The sequence below is a fragment of the Fulmarus glacialis genome, unplaced genomic scaffold (genome assembly GCF_000690835.1).
Source record: "Fulmarus glacialis isolate BGI_N327 unplaced genomic scaffold, ASM69083v1 scaffold28662, whole genome shotgun sequence".
Lineage (NCBI taxonomy): Eukaryota > Metazoa > Chordata > Aves > Procellariiformes > Procellariidae > Fulmarus > Fulmarus glacialis.
This window is the reverse complement of record NW_009197664.1, coordinates 15,983-33,804: the sequence shown is the minus strand read 5'-3', so window position 1 is coordinate 33,804 and position 17,822 is coordinate 15,983. Positions and strand designations below refer to the sequence as shown.

Below are 17,822 nucleotides of genomic sequence, written 5' to 3'. Positions count from 1 at the left end.
ATCTACACAGAGGCACACTCTTCTCAGTAGTAAGAGATGATAAAAGAAGGGACAGCAGCCACGAGTTTTAGCTTGGGAGGTTCAAACGGGACACTAGAAAAAACTTCACAAGGAGAGTGGCCCATCACTGGGACAGGTTACAGTTTTAAGCTGACCTAATTTGATGTTGACAGTATTCCTGCTTCAAACTGGAGGCTGGAGCAGATGTACTCAAGAGCTTTCTTCCAGGTAACACTTTGGTTCTGTGAGGATATATTTCCATACATGGAGTCTCATGCTTCTTCCCTCCTAGACGTTTTCACCTCAGTTCTGTCTGTGGTCACTTCATGGAGGAAGAAGATACACTGCATAGGCACTCGACTTCCTGCGGTATGTCTCTCAAGTACAGAAGTTAAAGAAGTGAAAATCAGTCATTCAGAACTCCTTGTTCAGAGAATCCTCTTAACGAGTCTGTCAGGGAAATTGTTCTAGCTGCCTTTTATTAAAAGATTTTTTTTTAGTTGTTTTTTCTCTCTCAGGCTCAACTTGATTGTTCAGTTCTGAACCATGTGGCCTATGGGTTTATTTACATTTTTTTCTTATCAGCTTTCAAGTCTTGATTGGTAAGATAACCATACACAGCATATCTGGTAAGCCATGTGGCCTGTCAGCCCTCGGTACTATGGTGAAGGTAGCAGCAGTGCATTAGAAAGATAAATATGCAGGGCCAAGTTATGGTACACTTGTCAAGTCCCGCTGTAAAAGTTAGTCTCTTCCTTTCTAAAAATCTGTCTCAGAATAAAACAGGCATAAAGAATAAGGTAGATTCATCCTTATTCAGTCCTTCACTTTTAAGAAATTAACTTTAACAGGTGTATGATGAAGTATGAGAGAGGCTTAAACTGGGGAGACATAATTCTGCAAGTTTTCTTGTACACACTGTTCCTGATGAAGCACATGTGAAATGTACCAGCACCCTTTACAAAGACGCTAATGCTTCGCTTTCATGTCTGAAAATACCTCAGTTGGTACAGGCATAAGAAGCAAATGTGATCTTGGAATGTATCAGGCTGGTGACTCAGTCATCTTGTGATAAGTTAATTATGCACAATCTCTTCTTCCGACTTATGCACTACTAGTCTATTGAAATCCTTGACTATTCCCTAGGTGTATGTGATGTTAAATGATCTTTTACTTCATGTTATGCTTTGTACTACTACATCTCACCCTGCTGTTTTTTTGTCTCCAGGCTTTGGGGCTACAGAATTCCTTGTGTGTCCTTTTGCTCAGCGTTTGCTGTTGGTTGTGCTTCTGAGTTTGTTTCCTGATGTGCAATTGAACTACTTTAAAAACTAGTCCATTGGGAACTCATTAATACACCCCTCCATTCTGCTCGTTTCTATTTCATTCTCCCCTTTAGTGAATTTTTGACATAGTTTACAATTCTTGGTCTGATTTTTACTGTTCAACAGGATTCTGATGTATTGGATGTTTTACTGAAGTTCAGTTTATATCTGTTTCAGTCATCTGCTAGATGAGTTTATAATCTAAGTATGGTTTATTCTAGTAATCTGGTATCCTTTGACTATATTGCATTTTTGTTTTAATGTGTCGTGTTGCATTTTTATCTTAATTTTTCTGGTTAATTCCTATTTCTAACATTAAAACAGTTTTGAAGCTGATGTTTTGTGGAGAACCTACACGCTCATGGCTGCCTTTCATCTTACTACATGTATGAATAACACCCTTCTGTTCATCAGTAAGCAACATGCCTCACTGTGTTATATGTGTGGATCTCCCTTTGGCTTAATTTGGGGAGGCAAGGAAAGAGGTGGCCTTAAAAAGAGCTGTGAAACTTATTTTGGTGGTGGCCTCATGCATCTGCATTGCCTGCTAGAAAAATGTGGGAGGAATCGTAGTTATTGATAACTCGAATTGCAAGCAAGACTGTTTAATCCTGCTTAAAGTAGGGAAGACTATGACTTCAGGCTAGGTTTCTCAGTGCTTTATCCAGCTGGGCCTTGAAAATGTCCAAGGATGGAAACTGCACAACTGCTCTAGGCAATTAGATTTTTACGTTTTATCCAGTCAGAAGCTCTCCTGTTTGTCCATTATGTCTGTTGTCTTTTGTTCTCCCACTATACATCACTGAAGAGCCTCACTCTGTCATCTTGACAGCTGTGGAGAAGTTATCTAGAAGGTACAGGAAGGCTGCTGTTACAGTCCCTCCAAACCATCTCTTCTTCAGGCTGGAGAAGTTCTGTTCTCTTAGCCTCCTCTCGCAGCCCCGACTACCTTGTTGGCCCTTCACTGAAATAGTTTTCATTTCTTAATGCCTTTCTTACGTTGAAAGGGACTGCGGGGGCGGGGGGAGGGGGGAGGGCGCAAACCAGGACCGTGACACTAGAGCCAGTATTCCGAAAGCAGTCTGAGTGCCAAGTTAAGGAGAATAGCTGCTTCTCTCTGGTGCTCTCAGTCTGCTGGCTATGCTTCTGTTAATACAGCTGAGGATGCTGTTGGCCCTCCTTGCTGCCAGGGTACGCTGCTGGCTCGTGTTCATCTTTCTGCCTACCAACACCTTCAGGGTTTGAAAAAAACCCTGAAAAGCAGATCTGCTCCCTGGCCACACGGTGCCAGCCTGTACAACACAAGGGGCTTTTCCTTCCCATGCAGAGGACTGTTGTCCTGTTGAATTTCATAAGGTTCCTGTCAGCCTGTTCCTCCAGCCTCCTCTGAATGGCAACCCTGCCCTCAAGCAGGTTGACTGGTCCCCCCAGTTCAATGTCATCTGCAAACCTAATGCAATAAACTTGTACAGTAAGATGTTTACCGAAGCATTGGGTCTAACTTCACATATACAGTGGATCTGTTTGCATGTTAGCAGAGCATCATTAGGATAACCTGACTGATTTTGAGCTCTTAGAAAAACTAGGTGCCATTGGCTTAAGTATGATAAGGCAAAGTGTAAATTCTTAAAGATATTTAAGGATAACTTGATATTGCTGCTTGATGGTCAGACTGCTTATGGGGTATTTGTAGACTTGAAGATGTACAACTGAATGGGCTTAAATATCTGAAAAAGAAGGACAGTAATTATCAGAAAAGTTGACTTCCTTTGCTGTCTTAGTAGAGCAGTCATGATTTTTGCAAGTTTTCAATAATATATACATTTGGTCTGCAGAGAAGTTGTACAGTAGGTGGAAATTGCAGTTAGGTATTCTCTAATGTATTGAACTGTATACATATATATTTTAGATAGAACAGGGAAGGAAGCTTACTGTTGTTAACATATACTATGGCATAATCCTAAAATTTGGTGAAGCATTTCTGTTTACCCTGAATGTGAAATGTTATCTTAGAAGAAAGCCCGTGTGATGCACATACTGGGAGTGTCATGCATGGAGCTGGCTTTATGTCTCCTAGCCATTTGGAGAAGTGGCCTGCCTTAAATTTGTTTCTATTGAATTGTTTTTCATCCTGAAATCATGCATTTAATTATTTTTGCTGATGTGCTATGCAGCTGACGGGATAGCAGAAAAGAGGGTCATGTGTTAGGGGGATCACAAAATGAACTTGAATCAGTGCTGAATCTGTACTGCAGTAAAAAGCTGTTCTGATGTGTTTGAAGTATTGATGAACATTAACAAGGTCTTGGATGCATTTGGGGTTTTGCTTGAGAAAAATGTGAACAAAAGAATCATGTGGAGAGCAGTGATACGGATCAAGAGTTTTGAGAACAGGACTTACTAGGAAAAACTGAATCATAGAATATATAGCAGTTGCTTAGCAAGAGGAGACCAAAGGGGGCATTGTTTATGACACTGCCTTGCTCTGAAAAACCACCATTTTGGCTAGAAAATTGCAGGCTACTAGCATCTTGTAGGCTACTATTAGGGCCTCATTGTTTCTGGTTCCTAAGACATTGGAAGATAACTGAAAATAATATTCCAGTAATTAGCATAAGCATATCTAACTGCAGGAGGGGGAGAAGGGTCAGTGAGACAGTTGCTCTACTGAGATGTAGCCCCTGCTGTTAGGAACCCCAAGTCACCAAGCCTTATGGAATATAAAGATTTCCTACTTTAAAATTTTTTATTTCTTTATGAATAGATTGTAAAGATCTAATTGTTATTGAACAGAACTAATCAAATAAAGATGTAATATCTATGCTTCCTCTGTTTTATCAATTAGAAAGTTGTTTCATGTGATGCTAAATAACAACGTACTTGAGAACATTTCAAAGAAAGACTACTTTTTTTCCTTACCTTCTTGTGATTCAGTTTTTAAAAATCTTTACCCCATATGTGCTGCATATTTTTTTTAAGAACTGTGAAAAATTGTGTCCTAGACAAGCATTTAACACGGCTGCCGCCTCTGCCTTTTTCTTAAACACATGTAAATCTAATGCATAACTCGCAGTTCTCGTTGGGGGGATAAATCATCTTTTTCCTATCTTCTTGACCATAATAAGGTCAGTTATTAATTGTAAACAATTTGCATTAATTGTTGACTTGTCCAGCTTACTTGCTTTATCTCAAAGGATACTTGTTTGGTTTATCAATTTATTCCTCTGGAAAAAGTGATCTTTGTAGTATCTGTTAACATTGAAATGAATAGAAGATCAGCAGCTGAGAAACACTGCAAGTTATTTGAAATTTAAGCTTATCATGCAGAAATACAGTAGGGTAAAGGAAAACTTAATACATTTTGCTGTATGCAGGGCTAGAAGATACTCCTAAGCAGTTCTTGGCATGTACGATTGCATTGTTACTTACAGTACAAATCTTGATTTCTCTTTACCAGCTTTTATTGCTGGAAGTCCAAAGGATGTACTAGAAGCATCAGCAAACAGAAAATTGAAGGTCTACAATTCAGCTCAGATGGCATACTAAGAAATGAGAAATGTCTCTCTTGTTATGTCAATTTGAACTAGCAGTACCACAGGAATATTTTCAGTCAACAAAAATTCGGCAGCACAGAGGCAGTTAGTAGAACTCACCTACAAATGTTGGAATTTAACTTCCGTTGTCTTCAAATTACAGTTGAATAATGCCACTGATTATTACATATTTTAAGGTCAGAGCTGCCTCACTGAAAGCTGTATGTTCCTAAAACATAATGTTCCTAAAAACCCTTTTCCTGTCTTGTATAAATATGTTGGAACAGTAAGTCCTTCTCTCTGGTTACGTTGATGATCGTATGTAACCGTTCTTACGCTACAGTCATTTAATCTTAAGTTTCTGTATGCATGCAACCAGCTTTCAGACTAAATATTGGTCTGGTGTCATTTTGAACACTGCCTTCTGTATCTTTCTAGTTCTAGTCTTTTAAGTCCCAGACAGTTGTAATATTTTCTTGTAATTTGTGGATCTGACATGTACTTTTTCACTTCAGTGTTTCAAGCTGTTGTGGAAGCCAAGTCCTACGAAATGGTAGTTCAGAATTAAAGCATCAACCCTGATGTTACAACAGGTCTGGTCTTGTTTCTGTCTAAAACAGCATGACTAGAGATCTGATAACCTAGCACCACAGATCCCCTTCTTAAACAAGTTACTGTTGACTCTTGAGGTAGTGCACAGAGTGGTTGGTGGTGTCAGGTTTTTCTTATACCTGTGGTCTGAGAACACCAGCCTTTGGTAGTCTTGCTGGCTTGCTGCTGGCAGGTGAGGTAATGATTGTGTGTAACCTGACAAGATGAGGTCATGTGCAACAGAGTTATCAGGAAAATAAGTAAAATTAAAGGATGAGACTGATTCCCATTGGTGCAGTGGTCTTTTCAGACCGCTGCATCCTATGCAGGCAGTTGTTTCCACTTTTACATGCTTCCTAGAATCCTAGGGCACAAGAATGGCTGAAAGATTTACTTTCCTCTCAAAAATAAATAGCCTGCTCATTCAGTGAGAGATAGTTGGAGGCTTTGCAGTATGCAGTCAGGGAGGTTGAATTCATGTCTCTGCTACTCTGACCTATTTTCACAGTTGAAATACCTCCTAGTTTTGTTTCTGAGATGTTAGGTGAAATGGTCGGGTTCTGTGTGAACAGGCAGCTCGAGCACTGGGGCTGTGGGCAGAGGTGTGGTGTCTGATAGCTGTGCCATGGCCAGCTGGGTAGTCAGCGCACATGTAGCTCAGCGCTGCCTGCCTCCATCTCCTCTCGACTCGGGGGACTTGGGTCACAGTAGGTTATGAAACACTTGAATTCTGTATCCATGATGGTGAGGGGGAAATAGAGCTATCACAAGAGGGAAGGAATGAAAGTGGGCACTGAGGGGAAGGGTGGGAATTACCGACTTCGGTAAGAGAGGGATTGACATTAAGAAAAACTATGAAAAACTACAGATTGTAAGCTCCTGGGGAATTTGTTGTAGGAGTTCTCCTGACATCTGCTTTCCTCCAAGGTGCCTCCAACAGGGACCTTCCTTCCCCACCCCTACCCCCCAGTTGCTTTTACTTTCCTGAAGTTACCAGAGTGCTCTGAAGTCTAAAGCACAGTAGGTCCTTCTGCCCTGAAGAACAAATAACTTCCCTTTTTTATTTCTGGCATAAGGAACAGAAGTGGTTATTTGTGCAAGACTTTATTCTACTGTTCAATAATTGGAAAGGGAGAAGATAACTTAACTTGACCTCTTCGAGTGGTACCTGTCTGTAAACTCTTTAGACACTTAACACACAAACTAGTAAGAAAAAGGAAACTTAAATTTGGATTAGGAAGAAAAAAACCACCCGCAACAACGTTGGGCCATATACAAATGAAGTGTGTATATACATTTGTAGTATGGGGCTTCTTTATTTCTGTCTAATGGAGGGGAGCGGGGGCAGAGGAAGAAGATGCTTATTCTACAATAGGAATGCTCTATGTATAGATTATTAAGGCATGTGTGGGATCCCGGATGAGATCAGTCTTTCTTCAGCTGCATCCTTTGACTTTTGCTTAAGAGTATTTGAACCAGACTGCTGTTGAAAGAAAAAGATTAGGCTGCTGGCAAAGCTTTGATATGGGCTGAAAAATTTGGAACAGCTACAGTCAAGCAGCTGTTGCAGTTTTTCAGTAGCTTGCCCAGGAGGCACCTGTTGTGTTGCAAGGTCAGGTAGAAACTTTGGTAACAAACTATTTGACCTGGAAGAGGAGAATATTGGCAACTGTTGGTCTACAGACAAACTTCTATGTATTTTATTCATTACTGAGTTGGCTTAATTTCCCCTAGAGACATTTTTAGTATCTTTAAAAACAATTAATATAATCAGAAGTAAAGGTTTCTTTATAGGTAACTTTTTAAAAGCTGCAATTAGCAAATAAGGGAAGAAATACCTTTTAATATATTGAATGAAGATAGTAGGATGCAGAATTAATGTTTAGATTTTCAGAATTTCTGGAAGTGTTTAAAAGTAGGCTTAAAGTCTTGACTGTCATTCATAGCTATAAAAACTTACCATAATACCATTTATAGATCAATTTTTATCTTGTAGGTATGGCAACATTCTCCCTCAGACTTTTTTCAATATATTAAGAAAAGTAGAATTAGTCCAGTATTTATTTCTTTATTATATAAAGAACACCCCAGGAGAGTACTTACATTGAATCTGCAAGAAATCACTTTTATTGTTGCCCTCTGCAGCTTGCCCAATATAGCAAATGTAAGGTATTTGCTCAGGGTTTTTTTGTGTGTGTGTTTTGTTTCTTGTTTTTTGATACTGCAGAATTTCCTGTGTATTTTGTGTTGGTTTTTTTCCCTCTCATATCTTCATAGATAACTATCCATGTAGAAATGGGCAGGGGGGATATACGAAATTCGTGCAAGTATTTTTCTGGTCTCTTTTCCAGTGTTGGAGTCAGGATGCTAATTAAAATTAGTAGTGCATGGAAGTTGCTGTCAATTTATAGCAAGTTTCCTTAGTACCTCGGGTGAGGCTTAAATAGATGTACAGCATGTTTTCTATTCTCAGTCTAGCCATGCTAAACTATTTTAAAATAATATATTTTGTAGGGTTTGTTTCTTCTATTCAGTTTGGTTTGAAATATTTGACTAAGTATATTTGGTTATGGTAACAGAAATTTGAATGTATCAAAATGGGAGTATAACCAATCCCATTGCAGCATGAAAACCTGACATCTCATTTGTGTAAGTATCTTGGGCTCCTTAATAGCAGATATTTAACTGTTGAAGGTGGAGGCCTTGTGACAGAGACCTAACTTCTTAAGAGATTAATCTCAAAAAATGCATGTGTGTATATAAATGGATATGTTAAAAACCCACTTTTCTAGAGATGTAGAATTAAATGCGCTCTGTTGAGTCATGTAAGTACACTGTTGCATTGTCTTTATCATAAATATCAAGCCAATTAGTATCAAAAAGTGGAGTATACTTCAGGTACAAATTGTTGTTGATTTGGCTTATGAAATGGAGGTCATCAAAATACAATGCCCCAATAAAAAGAACAGTTCTTAACTTGTGTTGTTTATTTAGAATCTTTATTGTTTATGCATAGGCTGTATGTGTTTGCTACACACAGGATAATTACGAAGTTAAACACTAATGCTCTCTGTTTTATAAAAACCTTTAAATACTCTGTACTTATCAAACAGCATTTAGACAAAAAATCCCAACTGATTAGATCAAACATACAGGAACTCTAGATCATCTCCCCTCTAGGCAAAAGCAGGCTGGGTATGATCTAAAACCAATTAAACACAGTAGTTCCAGAAGTGTTGCTTGCCTCATGGGGTCAATCTCCTATTTATTTAGTCTTCCTTCATTAATAGCTTCTGAGATAGCAGCAAGTACTTATGCAGTTAATTGATTCCCAGTTATCACCGGTTTATATTGGTCAAATTCTTAAAGCATTGCAGAGGAATGAAGTCCCTATTCCAGCAGCTGGTTGTCTGTTAGAGTCAGCGGGAGCAAGCTGTGTAACTGGTGAATTAGATGTCTGCCCACGGGGCTGTAGTCAGCAGTCTGTGACAGTACTGAGAGAGGAAGATGAATTTAACACGCACGTTGCCTCAATTTTTTTCAGACACTGGCCAGAAGAAGACCCCAGACAAGAAAGATGGGCGACGAATGTCTTTTCAAAAGCCTAAAGGGACTATTGAATATTCTGTAAGTTACTGCTTTATTGTTAGAATGTCATTGCATAGCAAATGCAGACTTAAAGTTTCATTACAAAATATAAGCAAAACAGTAATGTGCATTACCTTTAATCTTAGAATTCTGTGTATCTGATAGCTTATTTTGACAGAAATTAAATCTGAAATTAGCTGGTAGTACTTGAGTAATGCTTTTTTTTATTTGGCTTTTTCTTTAAGTTACTTTTTTTTTTTCCCTCAAAAAAACCAAGCTAATCAATCTGTTGACTAGTTCATCTTTAGGTAACTAGTTAGAAATAGTAAATAACATTAATTATAAAATCATGTGCAAATTCCCTGCTTTCAGCATTATTAATAAACTTGACATCAAGAGAAATAACAGAATGAAATTGGGGGGGAAGCTATATCTTGATACTGACCTTCTGGTATTCTCTAATTTTCATAAATCTATACCTTTTACTGTACAGTTCTGTTTCTGCAGCAGTATCTGAAAATAGAGCCTTTCTCTGCCTGTTCTGTTCTTGAAATGACCCTCAAACTGTGCTGCAGTCAGCTTTTCAGATTTGTGGTTACTAAGGGAAACTGAAGTGAGAAGTATCTGTCTTGTGTTATATACTGGAAATATAATTAAGCCTATAAATAATGCTTATAGGGTTGACATTAAAATAGGGAAAGTCTGTCACAGTTATCTTTGAATGCTTTTGAAGTCAGACATGATAAAATAAAAAAGAGAACTTCTTTATAAAAAGTCTTTACTTGATCTCTTGGTGTTATCTTATTCCAAGAACAACAGAAATGGGGGAGACTTAACTCTTAATGTTACACTAAGCCAAGCTGTGATATGGCTTAACTACTGACAAGGCTGTGATAGTCATTTGGAGAGGGACAGAGGATGTGTGTATTGGAGCGAGAAGCACTTCATTAGTGTGGCTTGTATTGGGAATTTGAATATCATTCTAGCCTATACTAAAGACTTCCTTGAAGTTGAGATTCAGAAAAGAAATTTCTTCTGCTTAAGTTCTAGCAGCTGAAGAATGTGTAAATGTGACTGTTGTTTCTATTACATTAACCCCATTTTGTCTGAAATAATTGGAAAAAATGTTCAGGTGTAACTCTAAAACTGGGGTTCCTCTTCAGTCATTAAATCCCTTAACTTGGTCTCTTGCCACCATGTGCATGCACTTACCTTGGTATGTAAGATTCCAGGCAAAGCTAAAGCACCAAGCTTTTTTTAAATTCATATGTTTGTGTCAAGTTGTCATGTACTTCTGGAGGTTTTTGTGTTCCAGTAGGTGGGGTTTTATTTGCAAAAATAACTTTCTTAATACATACTGAAATATGGATCATTTCCTTGTGAGTCAAAAAGACAATTCACAAGAATCAAAGACTTCTTGTCTTGCAACTTGGTCCAGCTTCTAAAGGAGCCTCTTGTGTGTATGGAACATGGCGCATTTCAGCTTCACAAATGCAGTATTCTGTCTGGTCTTGCTGTATCTCTCACTTGTAAAGTACTTAAGAACATTAAGTTTTCAGAGCTTTTGGTTATGTGTTGTGCATGTATGTCTTAATAAAAATACATAGATCTAACCTTTAGTGAACCATATATTCACTGTATGTATGAGAGGTCTGCGAACTATTGTGATAATTTGCTGCTGTTATTATTTATGACTTTATACCATGTGGAGAGATGAACTTAAGTCTGGTTTCTGCCTTCATCCTCCTGCCTCTCAAAGCAACAACACAGACACGCATACACACACACACACACACACGCGCGCATGTATTTATATGTCTGCATGTGTTGCTGCTTTGGGAAGTAGTAGAAGGACGAAGGCAGAAACTAGACGCCCCCCCCCAATATTGTTGAAAAGTTAGTGGAGTTTTTTTGTGTTTTTTTAATAATAACTTAATGTGTTAGTTTTTCCAGTGGCTACATGGTTTTAGAAGGGAAGGGCTTATTTGTATTCCTGAAGTTTAGAGTAAGATAGAATCTCACTGATGCCAACTATGGGGTTTTAAGGTGAAATACACTTCCCACCAGAATTTTTCAAAAAAGAACATCATTACTTTGGGGACAAATAAACAATAAAATATATTTTCTCTTTAAAGATAAAGCCAGAAGGCAGTTAATGTTAAAGATTTTAATCTGAAATTCCCAAAGCATAAAAACTCGGAACTACTGTTCGGTATGTAGCACCAGCGAGAAGCTGTCAACAGATGTGGTACTAAGTGAAGGAAGCAAGTCCTAAGCTTACCCAGGCTAGTAGGTTTAAAAGAATGTCACTAAGTTAATTTTCAGTGACTGCCTCTAAAGGATAGAGAAAACTAGTTTATTTTTACTATTATTGCTTAGTCAGTGAACAGATTTTTTTTTAAGTTAATACAGTTTCTCTTCTTCTGAATGTCAGTCAACAGATTAGATGCGAATTAATATTATCTGTTATTTCAGAATTCACAGTTGGTTCTCCAAGCCAATTGTTTTCCCCTTCTGCACACAGCTGATGCATGTGAACAGGCTCTAAGGACCAACAGAATAGATGGTTTAGGTCAATTATTGTTACTAGCTAGAACTTAGTCCTTTATATGTTGTGAAAATAGCATTTTTTCCATTGCTTATTTGACATCATTATATTACCATTGTATTAGACCTGTTTTGTGTTACATGTTGTACAAACACAACAATGTCTGCCTACAGGTGTTAGAAGAGCCAACTACACATAAATAAAGGAGCAGACAGTGTTGGCCACTGTTCACCAATGATAATAGCATGGTAGCAGTTGCATTCAGCAAAAGCCTTTTAACCCCTCTTCCTTTTCAGGAGAAAAAGGAAATAATTGTGATTATTTACAGATAGGTTTGGTTTTTTTCCTCAAGTGCAATAGACTAGACAGGAAAAAGCAGGGTTTGTTGGGGAAAAAAAAATTACAAGTGAGCAACGGAGGGAGATGATCTAGTTTATCTCTGGAGGCTCCATTGTAAGAATTCCCTTCCCCTGCCCCGCTCCCTCCCCTTTAACTCTGAGGATCAAAGGCTGTGCTCTTCTCCTGAAGTAGCAGGTAAGCACTGTAACACAGTCTTTTCTCCAGATCATAAGAAGAGCTGATATTAATTAATGAAGGTCACACAAGCCTGTAGTACCAGGGTCTTAAGACTGAGTTTTAAGCCAGACTCCTCAGTGTTGAACTGCCGGTCTTCCTGCATGCGGTCTTCCTCAGTTATCTAGTGGTAAGTCCAACATCCGGAGACTGGGTCTTGACTCTTCTTTGGTTAGAAACCAGTTAGATAAGTATACTGAGAACAAAACTACAGGGGCTTCTGAAGTCAGCTGCTTAAGGTAAAGCAAGGAGGAATTTGTGATCCTTTCTTAGCTCAAGGGGCGTGGGTGGCAAGTGTTGTGAAACAGGTGAAAGTTCGCTAGAATTTGAACTCACATGAATAATTGGAATTCCTTGTTGTAATGACTTGCTGAACATGTTTATTTTGAGAGTAGATAAATGGTGAGTGTCTGCTAGTATCTTTCTACGAGTAACTGTGGATTTCACTTTCAAACCTAGGGTAGCTTGGGTAGAGAGTGCTAAAGGTTCTCTTTTCTGGTGCAGCTAGTTTTATTGCCATTGTAAGCCTTTACATGCTGTTTAGACTACTACACACTTAGCAGTTTTTGCTTTTTAATTCATGCCTCCATTTCAAAGCCAGGGATTGTGTTCTTGTCTGACTGTCACTTTTCTTTGAACATGCCACTGTCATAGTCTCTTTCCCAATTTGGGGGAATTTAGAAAATGTGGATCATAATGATGCCATATTACTTTATCTGTTTTATCTTTTGCCTAGTTTTAATATTATTTTTTGTGTTGCTTTTATGATATTTACAAGTTCTGTTCTCCTGAAATATTACGGAAATTAGACCTATTAACAATTAGTTAATATAGTCATAATCTGTTATTTCTAAAGGCTTGGGTACAGCACCAAAGTTGTTGTTGTGTCGTCTTCTCCCCTTTGACCTCACCCGTCCTTCTAGTCCTCCCATTTCTTTAATTTTCTTAGTTCCTTTTAATACTCTTAAACCATTGTTTTCTTTTCCGGTTCTTGGACAACTAGTCTTGAAATACTCTGATTTGTATGTATTCAGCGTATAATTTTGAATGAAGACTGACTGAACTCCAATTGTTGAGATGCAATGATAATTAAGTTCATTAAAATATCAGTAGAGAATTTGGTTTTAAATAAGGTTTTAAAATAACTTTGCCAGCTGCTAAACTGACAGAAATGAAGGCAGTTTGAACCATAGGCAGTGGTGACTCCAAAGCTATTTGTCTACTGGTGCGCACAGCATACCTGGCAAACATGGGTATATATAATAGCGCTCCCTAAGTGAAAAAGGGGTAATGGGATCTACCTCTGCTCAAATGGGGATACAATGATTTGAAGAGTGTTTGATTTGGGATTTTATTGGAAAAGGAATATGGAAGGTGTGGCTCTTTTTGTATCTAGTCATATCTGTAAAAAACGATTTTAGCTAACTTAGAATTTTAGACTTACTTGTATACATATGTAAGTGACTACATAAGGTAGAAATAACTAGGTAGTAAGGCCTTACATGTCTTATCTCTACATGAGACAGTTGATAACTAGAAGCTCTTGCTACTGAGTATAGGAAAGCTACTTATAGTTTAAGAAGCTCTTTTTCAACAGAAGTTTGTGCGCATTAAGTTTAATGCAGTCCTGACTAAGTGATTCTTGTTTTCTTTTTACGATTTCATTAATCGGTACCTTGAATCTTTACACTCAAGTCAGTATACTGAAGGAAGCAAAGCCAGTGCATGATATGTATTGAACCACTTCAAAGCACCAGCTGGCCTACTCAAGTCTGTTTCAGATTGTTTCAGGGAATAAAATAGCGTTGTCACATATCTGGTGGTTGTTTTTCAGAGCTTTACTTGTATTTGAACAGATCTTGCCATTCTGTTAAAATCATGAAACAATGTAATAACTGTTCATCATTCCTCTCTCTTCTCAAAAGCGGAAATTGTCCCATGAAGATTCAGCATAGTACTTCAATATCCAAATATTTATATAAAATTCTTAATATTCAGAATAGCATTTAAATAGCTACACGCATAATATATAGAAAGTTTGTTTCCTGGGAGAGAAGGAATGACTTTTTGACCTCTCTTCCAGTATTGAATTGATGGGGAAAAAATGACTGGAAAAGCTGGGGGGTGGTCGTGGTATGTGGTGGCATGTTTTTTCTTTGTTAGTTCTTAAACTATACTTTTCTACGAAGTTATTCTTTCAGCTTTTGGCTGTTCAGATTCTATTTTTTTGAAATTGTAGAAAGCCCGAGAATTGGAAAATAGGCCTTTGAATATAGGGAGATACTTCAGGAAGTCTTTATTACATGAACAGCTTCTTTGTTTTAAGAAGGTATCACTGCTGGTCTCTGAAATCCCATGTAGTGTGGAGATTTGCCTGTACAAACTTTACAGCCAAATAGGAAAAGGAAGCTTATATTTGCCATTGTTGTGTTCATGATTTGTGAGATAAACCCTTTAGTTGCCAAGAGATCTCACCAGATGGTTTTATTTCTGAAGGCTGAAAAGAGTGAATGCACTCTTAAAGGGCTTAAGTTTTGTGGGTTTTAATTGAATGCTTTCATTTTCTTTTATATCATAAGTTAGTCTGAAATCTCAAATATTTCAGTCGTAAGTGATACCTAAGGAATATCTACCTAGCAACTAACCGTTGTTCTCCAACACTTATGTGAGAGCAAACTTTTGAATTAGGCAGAACTTTTGAATCTCACTTTATAGTTTGTTTTAGCAAACCTTCTGTATTATGTAGAGCTTCTGATGGAAACACTACTGTTATTTGATTTGGTTGTCAGTTTTTTTATCGTCTATGGAACAAGTACACATCTGGTCAGGTTAGGATCCTGGTTTGATTTCTGCTTTAGAACCAATTAAAAGTGGCAAACAAGAATATTCTTATTTTTTGCATATCTCTGTGATCATACAGTACTGAAATACTGAGAGGTAGTACTGTTTCGTTTTACAGTTTTGTTTTTCAGTCTTTCATACCTGAAATACCAGTAAAGAGAGATTTTTGCTGCTTTGTTTAGCTTAATGGCTTACTATATAGAGAATTGTCATAATAGAATTAGAAACTTATCTAAAAAAAGCTGATTGCCATTTCTTTGGCAATAGCATCTTTTTTTCTTTAATCTAGGCTGACAAATGTACCTTTACAAAATGGTAACGAATTCTGTATGTAAAGGAGTTCTTTAACTCTTACTTGTGAACCTTAATTACATTAGTATCCCAAACCACCCTCTGTTTTTATCTGTTGAACTGTAACAGCCTTCAAAGTACATTATATTTGTAGCACTTTTTCTTCAGGACAACCCACTTCTGTATTTAAAGGATACAGTTTGTTTCTCTGTATCTGTCAGTTATACTTTTTTATTCCTGTGCTGTCAACATGTGTTCGTAACATGACATACTTTGAAAAAAGTTAATGAAAAGAAGGTGTTTCTTTTCCTAAAATCTTTTGGGGCTAGTGTTCTGTTCAGTGTTATGTTTTGGAACATTTAAGTGGGAATGCATTTTGAAGAGCAATTATTTAACTTTTTATATACTATTTTTGCTTTTGCAGCCAATAGCAACTCTGTTTGCCAGCTATTCTCACAATGCAAATAAAATGTATTGAAATATTAAATATTTAATCACCCAATATTAGCTAACACTATAACCTGTAGATACATTTTCTTCCACTCTGGAAAATGTTTGCTGCTTCTGTAAAGAATGGATATGCCTCGTTGCATTCTACTGACAGCAAAACATATAATGCTTATTAGTTACATGGAATATACTAATTATTCTGGAACAATCCACAATAGAGTACGGTGGGAAGCAGGCTAGCCCAATGTATGTTTTAATACTGACCTCCACTGCAGTACAGCTACTGAAATAGAGCGGTTTAGCCTTTCGTTTCCAAATGCTGCTTTTTTCTGTGTGACTGTGTAAGGTCAAGTCTACTCTCAGAGCAAGCAGTACCAAAAGCTATAAAAACATGCGTGCTCCGAGACTTTTCCTTCCCTCCCCTCACTCTACCCTCAATTTTTTTTTCTGCCCTCGTTCAATTGCTCAAGTGGAAGTAAAGGATATCTACCTTTAAGTCTAGCAACAGTTGACAAGGCATACAAGACATGGCGCTCCCACATTTTCGTTAAGGAAGTGAGTGAAGAGCAGAAGACACCTAGTGGGTGTGCATTCATGTCCAGTAATGATGTCCACTGGCTTTCTCAAAACAGTTATGCGTAAAACATACACTATGAAGAAAAACGTGGTTTTGTCTTTCACATAGTGGGAAGGCAGGTGTCCTTATATGGGGTTGCAATAGGCTAATATTTAGGGGGTAGGTATGTTTTGGGGGGGTTGTGTTTGGGTTTGTTAGTTTTTTTTTTTCTTTTTGAGGCAATCATAAGATATGAAGACTTAAAGTTCATCAAAATCTCAGTAAATCTACACGTGATAAAATTTGTAAGCCACTATTTGAACTAACTGCTTACAGGTTTGTTTTTCTTTTTCTTTTTTTCCCAATTGATACAGGTGGAATCAAGAGATACTTTAAACAGTATTGCCTTGAAATTTGATACAACACCCAATGAACTGGTTCAATTAAATAAGCTTTTCTCCAGAGCAGTCGTTCCTGGACAGGTACTATTACACTATATGCGTCACTTGTACAACAAAGACCTTTTTCTCTGTATTTCTCATGTCTACCAGAGAAACTGTTAAAGTGCTTCTCTTACTGGTTTTCCTATTGGCTTTGTAAAAGAGTTTTTCATTTTTCTGTAGTTTGTGAATTCCTTGTGCTTATTAAATAACTGCCTAAAAAGGGAACATGTAATGAAGCTACCTGTCTCTCTTAAATAAGATCAGAGGATTTTTAAAACTAAATATACTTAATGGCATAATAACTTGTACTTTGGTACAAGCTAAATTGTTACTTTGCAAATATAGCAGGCTGTTTACCAACTCTAGCTCAGAAGACAAATTCAGGGTACAGCTTACAAACAACATTCCTGACTGCATATTACTGCCTGCAATTCTATTTTAATAAATTGAATAATGTTTCTATTCCACTCTGAAAACTTTCTGTCTTTACCAGCAGTGTATGAACTATCATTCACTTCTTATAGGTTACTATTGCTAACATATTTTTCTCCCCTTTTTTTGCCTTCACTTTCCACTTCTCTTTGAAAGCCAGGCCTGGAAACAAGTGATAGGTCAGCTACGGTATTAACCATTGCCTATTTGGTATTAGCCCTGTGTTTGAAAAAGATTTGGTGTTTATTTCTGATTGCTGCAAAACTTTGTCTAGGTAGCTTGAATGCTTACCATGGTCAAAATAATGTATTTAAGGAGTGAATAACTTCAGTTGATTTTTTTTTTTTTTTTTTTTTTTTTTAATATTCAGTGCTAAGAGCTATGTCTGTGAACTTGTTCCCCAGCCTGTTTCTTGGTTGCTCAAATAGTAGAGTAATAGCAAGAGAAATAATGGGGCAGGTCTTCCTTGGACACTGTATTAGGTGTTTCTGGCATGCTGTATACTTTTAATGCTTTCTATCTGAACTTCTTCCTCAATTATTATGACTAAAAATCAATGTTATCTCAAGATAGCATTTAAAAACTTTAAAAGCTGAAATTAAGTAGTACTTTGTGTGGTATTGTTTATTCCCTCAACTCATCTGTTTACAT

General features: G+C 37.4%; 1 protein-coding gene across 1 annotated transcript in view; it reads left to right on the top strand.

The window, feature by feature from the left end:
• Nucleotides 1-515: 515 nt before the first annotated feature.
• The window catches only part of LOC104072996 (oxidation resistance protein 1-like), a gene marked incomplete at its 3' end in the record, with an annotated part of 32,076 nt that continues 14,769 nt past the window's right edge, over nucleotides 516-17,822 (top strand). The window contains exons 1-3 of the mRNA XM_009572633.1: nucleotides 516-602; nucleotides 8,994-9,076; nucleotides 16,671-16,778. Coding sequence (XP_009570928.1) covers nucleotides 9,038-9,076; nucleotides 16,671-16,778 — 147 coding nt within the window. The remainder of the gene's footprint in view (nucleotides 603-8,993; nucleotides 9,077-16,670; nucleotides 16,779-17,822) is intronic.